Source organism: Staurois parvus, unplaced genomic scaffold (genome assembly GCF_062004578.1).
Source record: "Staurois parvus isolate SC_StPar_1 unplaced genomic scaffold, SC_StPar_1.0 ptg000224l, whole genome shotgun sequence".
NCBI lineage: Eukaryota > Metazoa > Chordata > Amphibia > Anura > Ranidae > Staurois > Staurois parvus.
The window spans coordinates 977,242-998,565 of NW_028318020.1; the positions used below are offsets into that span (position 1 = coordinate 977,242).

The 21,324-nt window shown below is 44.7% G+C and overlaps 2 protein-coding genes across 2 annotated transcripts in view; both read left to right on the forward strand.

Moving 5' to 3' along the window:
• LOC149460606 (uncharacterized) overlaps positions 1-21,324 on the forward strand; it is a 345,151-nt gene that overhangs the window by 102,504 nt on the left and 221,323 nt on the right. The window lies entirely within an intron of this gene.
• Positions 10,797-12,150, forward strand: LOC149460611 (uncharacterized). Its single transcript, XM_089679427.1, has one exon. The coding sequence runs from the start codon at positions 11,065-11,067 to the stop codon at positions 12,124-12,126; it is 1,062 nt and encodes a 353-aa protein (XP_089535553.1). The 5' UTR covers positions 10,797-11,064; the 3' UTR covers positions 12,127-12,150.

Below are 21,324 nucleotides of genomic sequence, written 5' to 3' on the forward strand. Positions count from 1 at the left end.
CCCAGTGGGCCGTAAATGACATGTACTGTCCCTGACCGTAGTTACAGCTCCACACGTCGGCGCTGCCGTGCACTTTGGCAGATACCGACATGCTCAAAGACTGGCCCACCATCTCTTCTACATGTGAATGCAGGGCTGGCACTGCCTTTTTGGCGAAGAAATGCCGGCTTGGCATTCTCCACCGCGGCTCGGCACAAGCCATCATTTCTCGGAAAGGTGCTGAGTCCACCACTTGGAAAGGGAGGGACTGCAGCACCAGCAACTTGGACAGGAGGACGTTCAGCTTCTGCACCGTCGGGTGCGTGCTCGCAAACTGTTGTCTCTTGGAAACGGATTCCAAGAAAGACTGCTGACGGAATCCGTGAAGAGGAGTAGCAGGAGAAGGAGCATCTGAACGAGCGGAAGATGCCAACGAGCGACAACTCCCCTCAGCAGAGGTGTTGGAGCCTTGACTGGCTGATAGAGGGCGATTGACGTCGGGTGACGGAGCAAGTAACGGAGCGGGTGATGGAGCGGGGGCTGGGGCAGGCAGAACCGCCGTATCTTTATCACGGTTTTCCCAGGCCACCGAATGGCGACGCTGCATATGCTGACGCAACGCTGTAGTCCCAACATGGGCCCCCTGGCCACGCTTGACTTTCTGGCCACATAGTCGACATACGGCTACGTTTACTTCCTCGGGCGGCTTGACGAAAAATTGCCACACCACCGAGTAGGAAACTTTGCCCCCGCTACTCCTCACTGGCTGACTGCTACTTCCTCCGTGCACACCGGCACCACTACTGGCCGTGGTGGTAGGCTGCAGTGGAGCTGGTGCTCTACTCCGTGGCCGTTTGCCTCCACTGACACTGCTGCGACCCTGCTGCCTCCTGGGCAACCCACCGACTGTTTCGCTCGCTGGCAAGCTGGCACCCTCTTCTCCTGATGATGCGGAAGCAATAGCCTGATGACGACGAGGCTGCCAAGTGCGATCAGCCTCATCATCATCAATTAGGGTCTCCGCGTCACTACTAGCCCCCTCGGCTGCGTGTGGGTCAGGAGACAGACCTGTCTCTAGACCGGCTACCGAGCCACTCTCCTCGCCAGTACTTCTTCGACTGGCTGCTGAAGAGGCGGATGTCTCCCCCCGTTCCTGACCGCCCTCTGTTAGCTCTTCCTCACTGTACAGTGGGGCTGAGCCCACAGCATGCAATACTTCGCTTGGTGAGGGAACACCAAAGGACAGGGGCAGGTAGAGGACACGTGATTTCAGTGGGCTTGCTCCCGGGCCATGCCAACTAACGGTTGTGTCTGACGTACCCACCGACCGTTGGCTGTAGGTGTCAGAGGTGACCTGGGAAGAGGAAGACGACCGAGTCAACCAATCGATGACGGCAGGGTTGTCGGTGGAGACACGACTGCTGGATGACACCGGGAGCACTGGCCTCTGGCTGCGACTAGTGCTGCCTCGACCCCTTCCTCTGCTGCCACGTCTGCTCGCTCCTAAAACATTGCCTCCTCTGCCACTCCTCTGCGTGTTGTCTGACATACTCTTTAATTCAATAAGCACCCCAAAAATAAAACCGGATTTAACTCTTTGAACGTACAATAGTGGTTGTGAAGCAGAAAGTCAGTTTATTTAGCACAATCGGTCAATTGCAGCTTGCCGTTGGCTGGAAACTGTACGTTTATGTCACTGGAATGCACTAATCACCCAAAAAATATTACCGCCAGCCGGCGTGTAAATGGATTTAACTCTTTGAACGTACAATAGTGGTTGTGAAGCAGAAAGTCAGTTTATTTTGCACAATCGGCAAACTGCAGCACCAACTGTGCACGACAGCCACCAAAAAAAAAAAGGGTGTATGTCACTTTAAATTTTCGATTCTTTGATAGCTGTGGCCCTAAGTAACGATTCTGTGTCCCTGAGTAACGTTTCTGTGTCCCTGAGTAACAATTCTGTGTCCCTGAGTAACGATTCTGTGTCCCTGAGTAACGATTCTGTGTCCCTGAGTAACGATTCTGTGTCCCTGAGTAACGATTCTGTGGCCCTAAAGTCTCTGTGGCCCTAACTCTGTCCCTAATACAGACAGGTCTGTCTCTCTTGAATGACCGGAGGCTAATGGAGAATTCTAAGATGGCCGCGATTTATAGCTCCACCATTACACAGTGCTGGCTGGCTGGCTGCTGATTGGCTAATGCGATCACATGTCATGAATGAATGCATTATGGGTCAGCGCGCCTTGTCTGCGCGCCTTCCCAGAGATCCCCGCTCCGTCGCCACACATGTCGCCGCCATTTTTGGGAAAATTCGATTCGTGCATCCGAAGTTTGCTAATCTTCGGATTCGTCGCGAATCGAATTTTTCCAAATCTTCGGAACGAATTCCACTTCGCCATGTTCGATTCGCTCATCTCTAATTATACTACTTTGGACATAGTGAAATAAGAAAAAAAAAATATTAAAAAAGGAAAAAAATGTAATAAAAAATTAAAACTAATAAAAAAAAAAATATATATTTTTTTTTTCATACTGTCACCAGTCAGTGTCCCTGATCACCGCCATACCAGTTATATGATGACGCTGTACTGCACTGGTGACAGTATGTAAAAAAAAATAGTGAAAATAATTTTTTTAAATTTTTTAATTTTCCGAAAAATTCTGACAAAAAAAATACAACTTCAAAAAACTCACCAGTCCTCTTATGAAGTACGTCGGACTGTCTACTCTGCAAAAAGGGGTCATTTGGGGGGATATCTGTACTGTCCTGACATTTGGGGGATATCTGTACTGTTCTGACATTTGGGGCTATCTGTACCATCCTGACATTTGGGGGATATCTGTACTGTCCTGACATTTGGGGGATATCTGTAATGTGCTGACATTTGGGGGATATCTGTACTGTTCTGACATTTGGGGGATATCTGTACCGTCCTGACATTTGGGGGATATCTGTACCGTCCTGACATTTGGGGGATATCTGTACCATCCTGACATTTGGGGGATATCTGTACCGTCCTGACATTTTGGGGGATATCTGTACCGTCCTGACATTTGGGGGATATCTGTACCGTCCTGACATTTGGGGGATATCTGTACCATCCTGACATTTGGGGGATATCTGTACTGTTCTGACATTTGGGGGATATCTGTACCGTTCTGACATTTGTGGGATATCTGTACCGTTCTGACATTTGGGGGGATATCTGTACCGTCCTGATATTGGGGGGATATCTGTACCGTCCTGACATTTGGGGGATATCTGTACCGTCCTGACATTTGGGGGATATCTGTACCGTCCTGACATTTGGGGGATATCTGTACTGTTCTGACATTTGGGGGATATCTGTACTGTATTGACATTTGGGGGATATCTGTACCGTCCTGACATTTGGGGGATATCTGTACCGTCCTGACATTTGGGGGATATCTGTAGTGTCCTGACATTTGGGGGATATCTGTAGTGTCCTGACATTTGGGGGATATCTGTACCGTCCTGACATTTGGGGGATATCTGTACCGTTCTGACATTTGGGGGATATCTGTACCGTCCTGACATTTGGGGGATATCTGTACCGTCCTGACATTTGGGGGATATCTGTACCGTCCTGACATTTGGGGGATATCTGTACTGTTCTGACATTCTTGGACCTCAAGAAATTATATTGGCTGTCAGTACTTCAGGATTGATCAATATTCAGATCTATGCCATAGTTTGTAAACTATATAACTTTCCTACAGACTAAATAATACATCCTAATTTGGGTTATTTTCACCAAAGACATGTAGCAGAATACATCTCGGCCTAAATGTATGAAGAACAATTATTTATTTGCAAACTTTTATAACAGAAACAAAGAAAAATGTGTTTTTTCAAAATGTTCGGTCTTTTTTCGTTAATTTAGCAAAAAAACAAAAACTGCAGCAGTGATTAAATAGCACCAGAAGAAAGTTCTAGTTGTGTGAAGAAAATGATAACATTTTAGTTTGGGTACAATGTTGTATGACCGCGCAATTGTCATTCAAAGTGTGAGAGCGCTGAGACCTGAAAATTAGCCTGGGCAGGAAGGAGGTAAAAGTGCCTGGTATGGAAATGGTTAAAAAAAAATTGTCATGGAAGGTTCCTCTCAAAATCCATACCAGTCTCGATGGGCTTGTTTTTTTTTTTAATTGTTGGGCAATGCTGACAATTCTTTTGAAATTCAGCTGTCAGCAGGAAGCCCCACTGACACCAGGAACATGAATGAATGTCTCACTACTAAAATACCGCGTGACTTCATCACATAACTCATGCCGGATATTAGTAACTGAGCGGTATCTTCATACTCAGATGTGGTAAGACACCTCTCAGTCCTTCGTGTTCGACATTCACTGTAGAACATTCTGTAGGTTCGGATGTTTGACCGCGACCTGAACAGGGGGGTGTTCGGCCATCACTATTTGTGGTCTCAGGATTAGTAGAGTTGTCTTGGCTATTGCTGGTCTTTGTCTTGTTACATTTCGGAAGCTGATTGGTCTCACCGGTCTGTTGTTCCTTGATGGGTACTTTGTATAAATCATCCTCTTTGATTCTCTTTCCTGATTGTTGAGCTCCATTTGTATCTTTGGTGTCATTATCTCTTCCCTCAGTTGAGGGTTTTCTTGGTGTAATTGTTACATTTTAGACTGAATTTCTAGGATAGATCTGTGGGGGTATTTTTAGTGTTTTTAGCCCTTCTCTAAGCTGCTCATTTACTTTTTCTCACCTGTCTTTGAAGTTTTTCTTTTAATTGAACAAAGTCTCTCCCTAGCTGAGATTAAGCTTGTAATTTTTGGATCCTTAGATGTACTTTCTGAACGAACCTGCAAATCGAATCCAAGCATTCTGGTTATCAACTCATACTCCCACCAGGCATGGATTGAGCAGGTGAACCCCATAATAATACATGAAAACCTAACTTCTCCTAGGAGACTTATGGCTCTCTGGCAGAACTGGCTGGATACTCCGGTACTCACTCCCCATACTTCATTTGTCATAGGTTTTTATATGTTTAACTTTTTTAGGCCCCAAAAAATGGACCCGGCCAACTGTACCCTACTAAATGGTAACTACATTGGAGGCCGATACTTGGTGTATGATCCTGTAGACACAGGCCTACTTGAACGGTGTCAGCTATCTATGTATGTACTGGAGAGAGTTACTTGCCATGTACAGGTGAATTGTTCTACGTTGCTTCTTTTTTCTCTTTTCATTTGTTTATAGAAAGTAAAAGTGACACCAGAGACAAAGCAAGTTATTGTTCTGTATGATCTGTAACATTGCCACAACTGCTTATACATTAGAATGTATGACTCCATTGTCTGGGCTGAATGTTGGATATACTGTGTGCACTTAAAAACTTAAACAATACAATTTAGTTTAATTGAAAAAATTTTTTTTATATATATATATATCAGTGATGGCAAACCTATGGCACGCAGAGCCATCTCAGTGGGCACGCCAGGAAGAAGAGGAAGATGAGCACACACGGACCACGCACAGTGACCGGCCATCCAGATCTCGTCCACACTGGACCCCCATCGAACTACATCTCCCACATGTCTCTGGGGCCAGGGTGGGCATGGATGAGAGGAAACGGCTCCTATGCAGATCTGGCACCAGGGGTGATGTAGCGGGGATGGGTGTGGAAGAGAGGAAGAGGCTCCCACACTGCTCCGGGCCAGGGGCGACGTGTTCAGCGTGGATGGGAATGAGCTGCTGGGTTGGAAGCTACACAGACACTGCCAGAGGTGAGATGAACTATTTGCCGACCGCAGATAGCTGAATGACGGCTGCACTGCGGCCGGCCAGTTCTGGGAGGGCGTAATATGACGTCCTCCCAGAACGCGCTCTCCTGCGCACCCCTAGGGGCGCGCACCGGGCGCAGCTGATCACGTGACGTGGTAAAAGGCCAATCACAGCGGCCTTTTACCACGTGATCAGCCGTGTCCAATGACACGCTGATCACCGGGAAATGCAAATGCCGGTTTTCGGCTGCACTTTCCTCACGGTGTCAGATCGTGAGGAAAGTACTGCCGAAAACCGGCAGTTGTCAGAGCGAGGATCAGCACCAATCATCAGGGCACTGATCATCAGTGATGATCGGCGCCCAGCAGTGCCACACACAAGTTCCGCCCACCTGTGCCCAGCAATGCACCCACCTGTGCCCAGCAATGCACCCACCTGTGCCCTCCTGTGCTGCCTACCTGTGCCCAGAAGTGCCACCTGCCTGTGCCCAGTAGTGCCACCCACCTGTGCCACCCACCAGTGCCCATCGGTGCAGCCCAGCAGTGCTTCCAGTCAGTGCCACCAGTCAATGCCCAGTGGTTGTGCCAGTCAGTGCCCAGCAGTGCCGCCAGTCAGTGCCCAGCAGTGATGTCAGTCAGTGCCACCTATCAGTGCTGTCTATCAGTACCCATTATCAGTGTCGCCTATCAGTGCCACCAATCAGCGCCACCTATTTGTGACACCTCATTAGTGCTGCCTATCAGTACCGCCTATCCGTGCCACCTCATTAGTGCTGCCTATCAATGCCGCCTATCAGTGCCACCTATCAGTGCCCATCAGTGCTGCCTCATCAACGCACATCAGTGAAGGAGAAAAATTACCTGTTTGAAAAATGTTATAATCGAAACAATTGTTCATATGAGTACAACCTTGCATGACCGCGCAATTGTCAATCAAAGTGCGACAGCGCTGACAGCTGAAAATTGGCCTGGTAAATAAGGGGGTAGAAGTGCCCGGTAGGCAGGAAGGGGGTAGAAGTGCCCTGTAGGCAGGAAGGGGGTAGAAGTGTCCTGTAGGCAGGAAGGGGATAGAAGTGCCCTGTGGGCAGGAAGGGGGCAGAAGTGTCCTGTGGGCAGGAAGGGGGCAGAAGTGTCCGGTAGGCAGGAAGGGGGCAGAAGTGCCCTGTAGGCAGGAAGGGGGTAGAAGTGCCTGGGGGGCAGAAGTATCCTGTGGGCAGGAAGGGGGTAGAAGTGCCCTGTAGGCAGGAAGGGGATAGAAGTGCCCTGTGGGCAGGAAGGGGGTAGAAGTGTCCTGTGGGCAGGAAGGGGGCAGAAGTGTCCGGTAGGCAGGAAGGGGGCAGAAGTGCCCTGTAGGCAGGAAGGGGGTAGAAGTGCCTGGGGGGCAGAAGTATCCTGTGGGCAGGAAGGGGGTAGAAGTGCCCTGTGGGCAGGAAGGGGGTAGAAGTGCCCTGTGGGCAGGAAGGGGGCAGAAGTGTCCTGTGGGCAGGAAGGGGGCAGAAGTGCCCTGTGGGCAGGAAGGGGGCAGAAGTGTTCTGTGGGCAGGAAGGGGGCAGAAGTGTCCTGAGGGCAGGAAGGGGGCAGAAGTGTCCGGTAGGCAGGAAGGGGGTAGAAGTGCCCGGTAGGCAGGAAGGGGGTATAAGTGCTCTGTAGGCAGGAAGGAGGTAGAAGTGCCCGGTAGGCAGGAAGGGGGTAGAAGTGCCCTGTAGGCAGGAAGGGGGTAGAAGTGTCCTGTAGGCAGGAAGGGGGTAGAAGTGCCCTGTAGGCAGGAAGGGGGTAGAAGTGCCCTGTAGGCAGGAAGGGGGTAGAAGTGCCCGGTAGGCAGGAAGGGGGTATAAGTGCTCTGTAGGCAGGAAGGGGGTCTAAGTGCCCTGTAGGCAGGAAGGGGGTAGAAGTGCCCAGTAGGCAGGAAGGGGGTAGAAGTGCCCGGTAGGCAGGAAGGGGGTAGAAGTGCTCTGTAGGCAAGTGGTTAACTGCTTGCCAACCATGCTATAGCCAAAAGATGGCTACAGCACAGTTGTCTAGTTCTGGGAGGGCGTCCCACAACGCAAACCCAGTGGCACACACCCTGCACTGCCAGTGATCGCTGTGTCCTATGGATACAGCTGATCACGTGATAAGGTAAAAGGCCAATCACAGCAGCCTTTTACCACGTGATCAACTGTATCCAATGACACAGCTGATCACAGTGTAAATAGAGTTGCTGGTTATCGGCTGCACGCTGTCACACATTGAAGAAAGTACTGCAGATAACACTGTTCAACAAATTTTTATTTTTTGCCAGTTTTGGAAACAAAAGGATCCATTTCTTAATGAATTTCACATTCTGAGTTCAAATATAACAATGAAATTTGTCAATTGGCTCTAGTTTTTCTGTAAACGGAAAGTTTTCTACTATAGGCGTAATGACTACATAATGCACAATAATTATATAGATAGATGTCTTTCCACAAATATAAAGCAAGTGATATGACTACATAACAAAGCCTAAATGGCATAATATATTGCATAGGATTACCAAGAAAAATTATAGCCATAAGCCAAGTTGAATCATTTTAATACTTAGGATTCTCACTAGTTTTGTCTTCAGTTTGTGTCGGTTTTGCTTCTCTTGGCTTTTCTCTTGTATTCGAGGAAAGGGCTATCTCTTACAACTGTCCAGCAATAGTCAGCAAGCATTGATGGGCTCCATTTACCTTGATATCTTCTTTCCATAGCTGCAATGTCTTGATGGAAGCGTACGAACATCACTTGCTAGGAGATTCCACTGTTGTAGTCTTGACCCCAAAAGCTCTGCCTTGTTCTTCGGAAGATCCAGGTCTCTGATAAGATCGCTCAATTCCACTTGTGTAATGAGGTGTGGTTCAGTGGGTGTGGATGGAAGAAAGTCTGGGTCATGTGAGGTTGACGGTTGATGACTACACGCTTCAGGTTCTTCCTCACTTGACTCAACCACGAAGGATTCTGGTGCTTTAGGAATTGGTAGCCCCTCTCTATGAGGAACTGGACGTATTGCCGATGGAATATTTGGATAGTGCACAGATAACTTTTTCTTCTTATTTAGCCCTTTTACAATTGGAGGCACCATACAAAAGTAACAATTACTAACATGATCTGTTGGCTCTCTCCAAATCATTGGCACAGCGAAAGGTATAGATGCCTTTTTTTCCATTCAACCATTGCTCCAGTGCCGTCCCACAAGAATTGCAGCATATATGTGGTGCCCAGCTCTTGTCCTGGTCTCCTATCTTGCAGCCAAAATACAAGTTGTAGGCTTTCTTAATCATTCCTGTTATCCTCCTTTTTTGTGAGATAAAAGTTATTTCACCGCAGATATAGCAGAAATGATCTGCTTTATTCACACAATTTCGAGGCATTACTGAGTAGCCTATATAAGCATAAAATGAAATGTAAAGACGAACTCCAATCAGCTACAGATACTGCAGCTTTTATGCAGTGAAGTGATGCAATTAAAGGCTAATATTGCATCATCTCAGTATACATGACATTTTCTATTGGTCACCAGTATCAATTGCGCAATATGCAGCTGAAGTTGCATCATAATTTTGAATGGCTTACGTCATTAGATGGGTGAATATATCATGGAAACTAGAGCCAATCAACATTTTTTAGGGTCATTTTCGTTTTCAGCACCCCAAAATTATGTAAGATTAGCTAATTTTATGCCCAAAACATTTTACCTGTTGAACAGTGTAACCGGCAAATGTGACAGGGGAAATCTGCACTAATAATCAGGGCACTGATTATCTGTGCCATTCAGCAGTGCCCAGCAATGCCGCCCAGAAGTGTCACCCATCAGTGCCCAGCGGTGTCGCCTGTCAGTGCTGCCCAGCAGTGCCACTGATCAGTGCCGCCCATCAGTGCTGCCCATCAGTGCCACCCATCAATGATGCCCAGCAGTTCCGCCAGTCAGTGCCGTCTGTCAGTGCCTCCAGTTGGTGCCATCAGTCAGTGCCGCTTATCAGTGCCCATCATTTCCTTCATATCAGTGCATCACCAGTGCCGCCTCATCAGTGCTACCTATCTGTGCCGCCTCATCAATGCCCATCAGTGCTGCCTATCAGTGCAGCCTCACCAACGCACATCAAAGAAGAAATATTACCTGTTTGCAAAATTTTAGAATAGAAGCAAAGGAAACCTTTTATGTTTTTAATTTTTTGCTCTTTTTTCATTTATAGTGCAAAAAATAAAACACTCAGTGGTGATTAAATACCACCAAAAAAAGCTCTATTTGTGTGAAAAAAATGCTAAAAATTGCATATGGTTACAGTGTTGCATGACCGCACAATTGTCATTGTTAAGTGCAACAGCACTGAAAGCTGAAAATTGTCCTGGGCAGGAAGGGGGTAGAAGTGCCCGGTAGGCAAGTGATTAATTCCAGTGTTGGCACTTTGAAATAAAAAAGTTGGTTTTGTGTTGCAGTTTGGGCATTCGGGCTCAAAAAGGTTCGCCACAAACACTTGTATCCGGATCCTGCCATCCAGGTTATTTCATGTGGCCCTTGCACCTCTCCTGCAGGTACCCCCTTGTCTCCTCCCCCACCTTGTCTCAGAAGTCGGCAGCAGAGAGGAGAAAAGAACTCCTCTGCCAAATCCTGCACTTCTCAGTGCAGCTGCATCATCCCCTCATCCTCACCTCCCTTGGTCTCAGCATTCAGCAGACTCTGGTAATTGACTCCACTCCTCCTCTGGTCCTCCTCCAGACCCTGCACTTTCTTCTTTCCAGCTCTGCCCCCAAAGGAGGTGCACGGTGATGTTAGGGTGGGTGTGGGGTTCTTGACATCTGATGTTATGGGGGTGAGGTGCTCTGGACGTCTAGTCTTACAGTTACAACTGGCCCTTTGAGGACAACCATAATGCTGACACAGCCTGCGATGATATATAAGATATATTTAATAATGATCATTAAAAATAAAAAAAAACTTTAGCCCTTTATATAGAATTCTGATTTTTATTTTTTTTTGTACAGGTGGATTGACGAATCACGTTTTCGGTCATGCTGGTCTTCGTGAATACATCTCAGTCACATGGAAAACCAAACATCTGGGTGTCTTAATTGATGGAAAGTTTTTATTGCAGTTCACTGGAGGAGTCACACAGGACACAAGTCATATCCGTGTTCTAAATGTCATAAGTGCTTTGGGTCCTCTTCAACACTGATCCAACCTCAGAGGGTAACAAGAGAAAAGTCATTTCAGTGCTCTGGATGTGACAATTGCTTTACAGTAAAGTCCAACCCATGTATACATAAGAGGAATCATTTCAAGCTATTTCTTGTTTGGAACGTGACAAAGATTTTACAATGGAGGCAAAACATAGCACACACCAGAAGGTTCACACTGGAGAGAAGCCATATCAGTGTTCTGAATGTGATAAAACTTTTACATGGAAGTCAAATCTTATCATACACCAGAGGAGTCACACTGGAGAGAAGCCATATCAGTGTTCTGAATGTGACAAAGCTTTTACAAGGAAGTCACATCTTATCATACACCAGAGGATCCACACTGGAGAGAAGTCATATCAATGTTCTGAATGTGACAAAGCTTTTAGACATAAGTCAGATCTTATATCACACCAGAGGATTCACACTGGAGAGAAGCCATATCAATGTTCTGAATGTGACAAAACTTATACACGGAAGTCACATCTTATCACACACCAGAGGATTCACACTGGAGAGAAGTCATATCAGTGTTCTGAATGTGACAAAGCTTTTACACAGAAGTCACATCTTATCATACACCGGAGGATGCACACTGGAGAGAAGCCATATCAGTGTTCTGAATGTGACAAAGCTTTTACACAGAAGTCATATCTTATCACACACCAGAGGATGCACACTGGAGAGAAGCCATATCAGTGTTCTGAATGTGACAAAACTTTTACATGGGAGTCATATCTTATCATACACAAAAGAGGTCACACTGGAGAGAAGCCATATCAGTGTTCTGAATGTGACAAAGCTTTTACATGGAAGTCAGATCTTATCACACACCAGAGGATCCACACTGGAGAGAAACCATATCAATGTTCTGAATGTGACAAAGCTTTTACACAGAAGTCAGTTCTCATAGCACACCAGAGGATTCACACTGGAGAGCAGCCATATCATTGTTCTGAATGTGAGAAAACTTTTAAATGGAGAGGAAACCTTGTCATACATGAGAGGGTTCATACTGGAGAGAAGCCATATCAATGTTCAGAATGTGACAAAGCTTTTACAGGTAATGCCGGGCTAATCTGTCACCAGAGGATTCACAAGCTTGAGCTGCATAGAGGAAACTCCAGAAGAAGGGGCAATATTAAAAAAGTTGCAGCTGTCCCATTAGGTTCACAGGCCCAATGTCTTCCCACAAACTAAGGAAGACATGATGCTACTTAAAAAAAAAACTTTGAACAAACAGAACTCTAATGATCAGATTCATTGGGTTTAGTGATTATGTCCATCAGGAACACACCTAGAAGGCCTGTGAATATTTCACCTTTGGACATTTCTTCAGATAAGCAGCAATGACTGAACTGTATTCCTCATCATTCTCATCTTTATCCTTTTTTATGGAGCATTGACTGAACATGTAATGCATTTTCATCATTCACTAACTGAGCTATGTTCCCGTGTGTTTTCTTCATTGCCAGAATCTGACCAACCAATACATGACCAACAATGCCTCAGTACCAGAGTCTAGGATGGGGTCCAATGGATTCTTGCCAAGCCTCTGAAAACTCATTAGGAGAGTCCATTCCAGGTTCTTTTGAGAACTGATACACCATAAGCTGGCTTGAGGGCTCCAGCTAAGCCCACTTTGTCCACACCTCCCATTACATGTACCACCTCCTCTCCCATGATCAATGCCTCCTTTCCATGTTCCATCTCCTCTCATGGATGACATCTTTGCAGGCAGGTCTGTAGCTGAGATACCAGCCAGATAGAGGTCTCTGTGTGGTTAGAGAGTAACTTCTTAAGCTGGTGTAGGCCTTCCAACACGGAGTTAATGCTGTTTTAGGGGACATATTCAACAGTACCACCTAATCCCAGCTGGCCACTTATGTTTCATCTGGTTTTCTCAAAAGGGATTCTATCAGGTGAAGATTGGATGTCCTTGTTATCCTTTTTTTTTCTGTCCAGCTATTGCTCATCTCCATAAACTATTCACACGGTACAACTGCAAGAGATCTGAACTTACAAAGTGCTAAGTGTGCGGTCATATTCCTACCACTTCTTCTGGGAGACTGAAATTCCTCTTATTGGGGTTCACCTTAATGACTCTGAATGAACGGGTCCCTTTTTGGGGCAAAGTGTGCAAAGAGCACTAATTATTCCTGGAAATGCTAAGACATCGACACTAAAGTGTAACAATGGGCAAAATCAATAATTACATAAATGGTGCAATCTGTCATTAGCATAAATGTTTTATGTTTTCTGAGTCTCCCCTTGTAACATTTTTTATTACCCGTTGACCCTCCTAGTAGATCTGTTTTTTCTGCTTCATGTAGAAGGCCAAGCTATTTGGTAAAAATTAAAGTGGGGGGGTTGGGAAACACCATATAACACTGCTGGGGGTGCTTACAACTGTCATCTTCCATTCATATGGGGGGTTGAACCTTATAGAGAACCTGTTGCTGTAACTGCTGTAGAAGCGTTAGCTGAAGTTGGACTTTACTTGTTGTGTGTCTTACTTATAATCTATCTAAGACTTTCCTGTACAGGGTGACAACGCTGCTGTGTAATGTTCCTGCAGAATGATCAGGGTTGTCACCCTGTTACAGAAGGTGGGGAAATAACAGATCTACAGACAGGACCAACAGCTGATACAACTATGTTGCAGAGGGAACTCTGGGAATGCTAATGACAGATTGCATTACACATTCAGTCAGCAGACTTCCTGCTGTTGGTCTTCTGTTTGAATTGTGTTCTGATATTTACTGTCCTGCTGTAAAAGGTGTAAATGATTGCCCACATGTTTCCTGTATAGCAGGGACTACAAACTCATATCAGGAATATTAGGATGGGTACTTACCCAAGGGGGTCACCTTTTTGGATTTGGAAGAAACATTTCACATGGTTTGTTTCCATTAATGACACTGACAAGGGGAGTCTCACTTAACTAACAATAGGAGAGCCAATCACAGGCCGGTAACATTTCATGGTTTCTCAATGTAATTGCAGAATGTTTAATCCCCATTGGTCCAATGGATTCCTAGTCCTTCCAGATAACAGTTGCTTCTTGTGTGGAAGGAGCACCCTAAAATGGCTTCCCTTCAATTCCACCCATAGCTGTACTTGAGGTTATGTTGCCCCTCCCCCCATATCTGTAAGGGAAAGCCTCAATTTCTCCCAATACTCCCCTGGCCTTCCAGTGAGAAGAAACATTTTCTCTGGATTGGAGCTGCTTTATGCAGTGAGCCCTTCATAGACGGGATGGGGAATCTAAGAAAAGTAAGATGGAAAGGTGTACTGGAGTCATGGATCAGGTAACCAATGACACCATTGATGTTATAGCAGAGCTGACAGCAGAAGTGGCTCCACCACCTAAGGTGGTGTCACAGAACTGCATGGCAGCTGACTATCTCTTGGCAGACCAAGGTGGGCTCTACAAACTGGTGTCAGATAGAGAGTGTTGTACATTTATATTAGATCATGAGGATCTCAGAAGGGGATATCTACACAAGGTAAAGGAGTTCCAACAGGAACCTGGGTGGGAGGAGGTGGGATCCAATGTTTTGGGTGGGTTTAGATGGAACCTGGTTGAGTAATATGGTGGGTTTGCTTCTTAAGCCATTAGTTGCTACCATAGTTTTGATTTTGAAATGTTATATATTGCTGTATTTTCTTTCACTGCCAGAGTTTATTTTGCTTTTGTTTTTAGTTAAATTTCACATTTTAGGCCATATGATTAGTTAAACCCCAAACATGTCTTTTATTATCTGAAAGCAGAGACTCTGGAGAATATAATGGTGGTAGTTGCCATTTTTCATGTCACAGAATATTAGTACAGCTGTTTATCAAATACATATTTTCTGTAAAAAAAGATAATGTTAGTGCACAAAGAACACAATATATGACCCAATTTGTTTGGTGAAATATAAAATATGGGGTTGTCATCAAGTATATAGATACCAAACATGTCAAACTTTACAAATTGTGCAAACTTGTGAAATGGTGACAAACTTCAGTACCAAAAATTGTTCAAAATTGACGCTTTAAGAGCCTTTATAGGCTATCAGTTCAGATAGTTATCCGTGAACGATGGCCTCAGAATGATTGTTCTCACTCTCGCTTGTGCAATGATATATAAAATGTGTCGTGTGATTTGTTTTATGGGTTTTTATTTTTATAGTGTTACTTAATTTTTTTTAATCTCTTTCTTCACTTAACATGGCTTCTATCAGATAGGGGGTTGATAGCCCCCATGATACATATTTCTGGTTACAGGTCCTCTTTAAAGAGACATCAGAACATTATTAGACCCCTAATGTCACCTCTGTACCCCAAGAAAGATGGTCAAGCACAGATCATGGCTAATCAGCTCCTTCCCAAACCATAGTGACTGGAGAATGACAGCACTGAACCCAGAAATGACATAATCTCCCACCTCCCACATCCATTCACTGAAGGGGAGATCAGAGATCAGATGTTTGCTGATCTCCTTCTGCTCTCACCGCTGACACCTGTCACGACCCGCGGTCGCCGCCACCAACAGGCGACAATCGCACAGCCGCGACTAACAGTAATACGTCACGCCCACGGCGTCAGACCCCAGACCTTCTCACCAAACTCGTGACCGAAGGGCCGGCAGATCCAAAACCGCTTTGTGACGCGCGTAACAAGGCCCCACCCAGCTGCACCCTACACAGCGATTGCCCAGCTAATGGACTACAATCGGTGCCTGCAGCCTGAATGCGCTTGTTACTGGGTCGGGTTAGTTACGCAACTAACCCTCTACTGCCACCACCACTTTTGTCGGAGACAGGGAAACTCCCGTTACTAAATATACACTATAATGATTGAAATATTGATCTATATAGCACGGCCCGCGGACCTACCATACAGAGATATAACCACAGTAGCGTCTCTTCAAAGGCAGGGATTCGTGAATTGCAAGTAAGCGCTTAGAAACAGTTTAACACTTTCAGAAAGAAAGATTTATTGCTAAAAGCGTTGGATGCAAAATAAATAGTTACAAAGATGTCACAAAAATATATATATATGTATATAAAGACACAGCAAACATAGAATAGCGAGAAAATACAGGGTAAGTTACTTGCCTTGCCTGGTTTTAGCAAATTCAAGATGCAGAGCAGAAAGGTTCTTTGATCTCCCCTTGTTACGATGTTGCTGGGAGATCCCGGAGTGTGTGTGTGTGTCTCTCTAACTCACTTAAAAGTCTTAAAGGGTCCCTCTCAGGGGAAGGGGGGGCTCTGACTACCCATTTTGGGAGTGGTCATTGGGGAACTCTACACTAAATTACTAGCTCATATCCCGTGATATGAACCATACAGTTGACCTCAGGACTGTGCACTTATTCTGGTCGGTTTGATAATGAGTGGGCTTACATAGTTTTGGGTGATAAAAATGACACAGTATTATAACCTTTTTGAAAAATATATAAACAAATCCAAATAAATAAATATAAATAAATCCAAACACTTAAATATAATAATAAAATTCAAAATAAAAAATAAAAAATAATAAAAAAGTCCAATGCAAAGTGTCCCAAAATGTCCCAATATAACCAAAAATAGTGTCAAACAGAAATGGTGTCCAAAAATTGTCCAAATATCCAAATTTAATTCATCCAGTCAGAAGAAATTCCCTTCCATCCCGTAATACCTCGAAAAAAACAAATTCAAAAATCTAGTGCATTACCTTAATACATAATATATTCTCTCCATGCAAACACAAAAACACAAAAATGTGCAACCACTATATATGTGTATCTCTTCCGTGCACATGTGAAAGAACTGTGACCACTCAGTGAAAACTGCAACACTGTGTTCCACCAGCACCAATAGTATTAGATACTATTACCCTCTGTATCCATATACCAGCATCCAAATGAGATCTTCCAAATGCTCCAATGAAAATATTCCAAGGTCCTCAAAAGACAAGAAGGGTCTCAAGGCTCATATTCAGGGTATAATAAAAAGATTTAATAAGAACTTACATTAAAATTTCATTATTTCGGCTTCCAACATGCTTCCTATGTGAGTCCTATCAAACAAATGCGATTTGCCATGTGTTGACAACCCACAAAATGGCCGCGGCGACACTTCCGGTCTGCGTGCGTGCGTCACTACGTCACACCCTTAACGCGTTTCGTCACTTCCGGACTTCGTCTGACTTCGTCACTTCCGGACGAAGTCCGGAAGTGACGAAACGCGTTAAGGGTGTGACGTAGTGACGCACGCACGCAGACCGGAAGTGTCGCCGCGGCCATTTTGTGGGTTGTCAACACATGGCAAATCGCATTTGTTTGATAGGACTCACATAGGAAGCATGTTGGAAGCCGAAATAATGAAATTTTAATGTAAGTTCTTATTAAATCTTTTTATTATACCCTGAATATGAGCCTTGAGACCCTTCTTGTCTTTTGAGGACCTTGGAATATTTTCATTGGAGCATTTGGAAGATCTCATTTGGATGCTGGTATATGGATACAGAGGGTAATAGTATCTAATACTATTGGTGCTGGTGGAACACAGTGTTGCAGTTTTCACTGAGTGGTCACAGTTCTTTCACATGTGCACGGAAGAGATACACATATATAGTGGTTGCACATTTTTGTGTTTTTGTGTTTGCATGGAGAGAATATATTATGTATTAAGGTAATGCACTAGATTTTTGAATTTGTTTTTTTCGAGGTATTACGGGATGGAAGGGAATTTCTTCTGACTGGATGAATTAAATTTGGATATTTGGACAATTTTTGGACACCATTTCTGTTTGACACTATTTTTGGTTATATTGGGACATTTTGGGACACTTTGCATTGGACTTTTTTATTATTTTTTATTTTTTATTTTGAATTTTATTATTATATTTAAGTGTTTGGATTTATTTATATTTATTTATTTGGATTTGTTTATATATTTTTCAAAAAGGTTATAATACTGTGTTGCTTTCTGGGGAGAAAGCGTGACTTTTTGAGGGTTTTTGGGGTAGGTGATATACACATATTTAAGATAAAAATGACACCTTTTGCAGACTGGATGGCTCCACTTCTCATGTCTTCCTGGTTGTCCCCCACACCATCTGCCAGAAGATAACCTTTGCCTCACAGGAATGCAGGGGGGATGTGAGGAGTGATTTGAGAAATGCCTCAGATAAACAGATAGAACACGAAAACGAGGGTTGAGGGGGAACTCCGCTCCAATTCTGATGAGCAAGTTTGCCACAACACCCACCATGCCTGTCTTGGCTTGCAGGAGGGACAGCTGAGCCCAGTATACATGGTGGGGGGAGGACCTTCAGTGTGGCTGAATCACTTCCACCAGAAAGCTGACAGTTGGCCTAACAAATGTAGACAACCCCCGGGTGCTGTAGCTATAAGGCCGTGCTGCTGCTGATGGAAACCTTACATTGGCCGGAGTGAAAGGGTTCCACTAATGTACATCTGCCAAATCTGTATCTGAGGAGACCATAGAAGCAGCATTAGAAAGAAATGTGAGCATGGCTTCAGTCAGGCGATGGTCCTGGTGGTCATGGTCTTGTTCTCCATCAGGTCCTCTCACCTTGTAGATGGTGACATGGACTTGTGTGGGAATGAGTAGGAGGGGCTCCGGGTTCTCTTGTACCCAATCAGCTTGTTGTGGATAAAAGATGAAAATGTCTTCTGGGAATTTACAGGGATTTGGATGTTTAGAGGGTTACATAAGTGGGTGGGGCTGGTATTAATGAGGGGTGTGTCATATGTTAATGAGTTTCTTAGCATAGATGATATAAATGGTATAAATATATACTTAAAATGTAAACTATCTCTTTCCTTCTGTTGTTAAAGTGTCACATATATATGATTAATAAAGTTGAATTATAATTTCATCAAACAATACCGTGGTCTGGGTTCTTCTACAACACATCCCCCCAAACATGTCCTCTTCCAGTTATAGGGGTCTGGTGGAATGGGACACCAGCTGATGGTATCTCTTAGGCCCCTTGTACATGGGGGGTCCAGCCCCTGTGGGTGCAATGCTGGCATTATAATACACCTGGTAGGCACAGGTACAGCGTCCAGCCCCGCTGCCTGCAGCCTGTCAAAGTCTACACTACAGCTGGACGGGGCTCAATGCTGCACCACGTTTACCTCGTGTTTAGGGGGCTCCGTGTTCAGGGAGAAATGACCGCCATCCTGATCAGACAAAGCATAAAGAAGATGTAGGCAGGTGCAGTCTGCTTCTTCTACTGTAGGGGGCACCCAACCAGGGCCACATCCCAGCCTGGAGAGGAAGTCGGGGGGCACTTGGTTTCTCTGTGGTTTCCCGGTTCCTGGAGACTGTGTGGAATGAAGGGGTCCATGGAGTCCTGGAGACATTTTAAATTCTTTTGTTTACATGTTTTAAAAGCCATTTATACCTTAAAATTACTTAAAACCCCCAAATATTATATATATTTCTTCAGAACAGCAGACACACTAGAGGATAAATTGTTAGTAGTTCTGATGTTTTATGAGTTTTATTATTTTACACAATATTAGTGCAATGATTTATGAAAGGTAAAATTTCAGGTAAAAATACAGTAAAGTTAATTTCTGGGACATAAATGTAATTTATTATCTAAGGTTTCAGTAAAATATAAAAGATACATTTCCCCGCCCTGAATATAATGGGATCCCACATAACAGTCGCTGTTCATATTCAGAATTCCTTTCTTACAATGGGATCTTGTGTCCGGATAAAATCTTTTATAGATCCCTTGTGACATTGTGTTCTCATTGTAAAATCCTAGATTTGTAAATCTGTCGCTGATATTTATAATGGTTTTGTCCAGAAAAAGAATGGAGTGATGTGGAGAGATGGAAACATATGTATAGATGAAAGATTGGTCTGTTGACTCCCCAGAGCTCCTTTCCATGAGAGATATTTGTTCCCCCCCAGAGCTGAACAATGGTACGTTCCTGAATGGCCAGGCTGCTGGTTTGTTGAATCCAGAGTCTACATACAAGATGCCTCCACAGTGTACATTGATGGGGCTGGGAAGGCTGGTACATGTTGTTCATTTGCTCCGGGTGCAGGAGATAGGACAGAATCCCATTGTTGCCGGGTGTCCTCGCTTTCCTCAATTCTGTACTCACTTCATTTACAAAAGCAAACTATGTGAGTGGAGAAGGTGATTGTATCCGGCTGGAGCTCAGACCTGACAGGGACTCGGGATTTTGGGCCTCTTACGTCTAAGACAAATATAGTCTGAGTTGGAGAGAAGATAAAATATCATTTCTTCTCAGAGACATTCTGAGGGGTTTTCCACAATTTGTAATTGCTGACAATTCTTTTGTGGACATTCAGCTGTCAGTGGGGAAACCTGCCGACAGATGAGGAGTCATCGGTTAGGGGTGTGACCGCCTGATTTCCAGCCAATCATTAACAACCAGATATATTTCACACAGATTTCAGATCAGTCCATCAATTGTCAGCAGATGAGAATTCTAGAGAATTCAGAGAAAGCTCCACCCTCATTCCTTCTCCACCAATCATGGATCTCACTCCAGTTAGCCAGTCACCATGGGCATGATTTCCTTGACATCCATCATTGGTGTCAGTGAGATAAAATAAGCCCCATTGTTGGTGTCAGTGAGATAAAATAAGCCCCATTGTTGGTGTCAGTGAGATAAAATAAGCCCCATTGTTGGTGTCAATGAGATAAAAATAAGCCCCATTGTTGGTGTCAGTGAGATAAAATAAGCTCCATTGTTGGTGTCAGTGAGATAAAATAAGCTCCATCGTTGGTGTCAGTGAGATAAAATAAGCCCCATTGTTGGTGTCAGTGAGATAAAATAAGCCCCATTGTTGGTGTCAGTGAGATAAAATAAGCCTTATTGTTGGTGTCAGTGAGATAAAATAAGCCCCATCCCTGGTGTCAGTGAGATAAAAACATTGTTGGTGTCAGTGAGATAAATAAGCCCCATTGGTGTCAGTGAGATAAAATAAGCCCCATTGTTGGTGTCAGTGAGATAAAATAAGCCCCATTGTTGGTGTCAGTGAGAATAAAGTGTACCCCCAGCCCAGCATTGGTGGTCAGTGGTGGTACTTACCGGATCCCACCCTCCCTCTGCCTCTCTGCTGATGTCACAATTATACTTTCACTGCAGGAAAGGAGATGATGGCTCCCAGCAGTCGGGTATAATTGCAGTGCCTGGTGATGGAACCCAGAGAGTGTTCCGGAGTCATCACCTCACTGCCACTCTGAAGAGTCCTGGAACCTGCCAGACATAGACATGAACATTCAAGAACATTTGGAAACAACAAGGTTCAAACTATGAGACATTTCTTGGAGCTGCAATTCCTCTGAGCTCCACCAGGTGGTGAGTGCCCTTCTACCGAGACAGGAAGCGATGTCAGGTACAGA

Excerpts from the sequence above, each read along its gene's own strand:
- LOC149460611 (XM_089679427.1), top strand. The coding sequence starts at position 11,065 with ATGGAGGCAAAACATAGCACACACCAGAAGGTTCACACTGGAGAGAAG.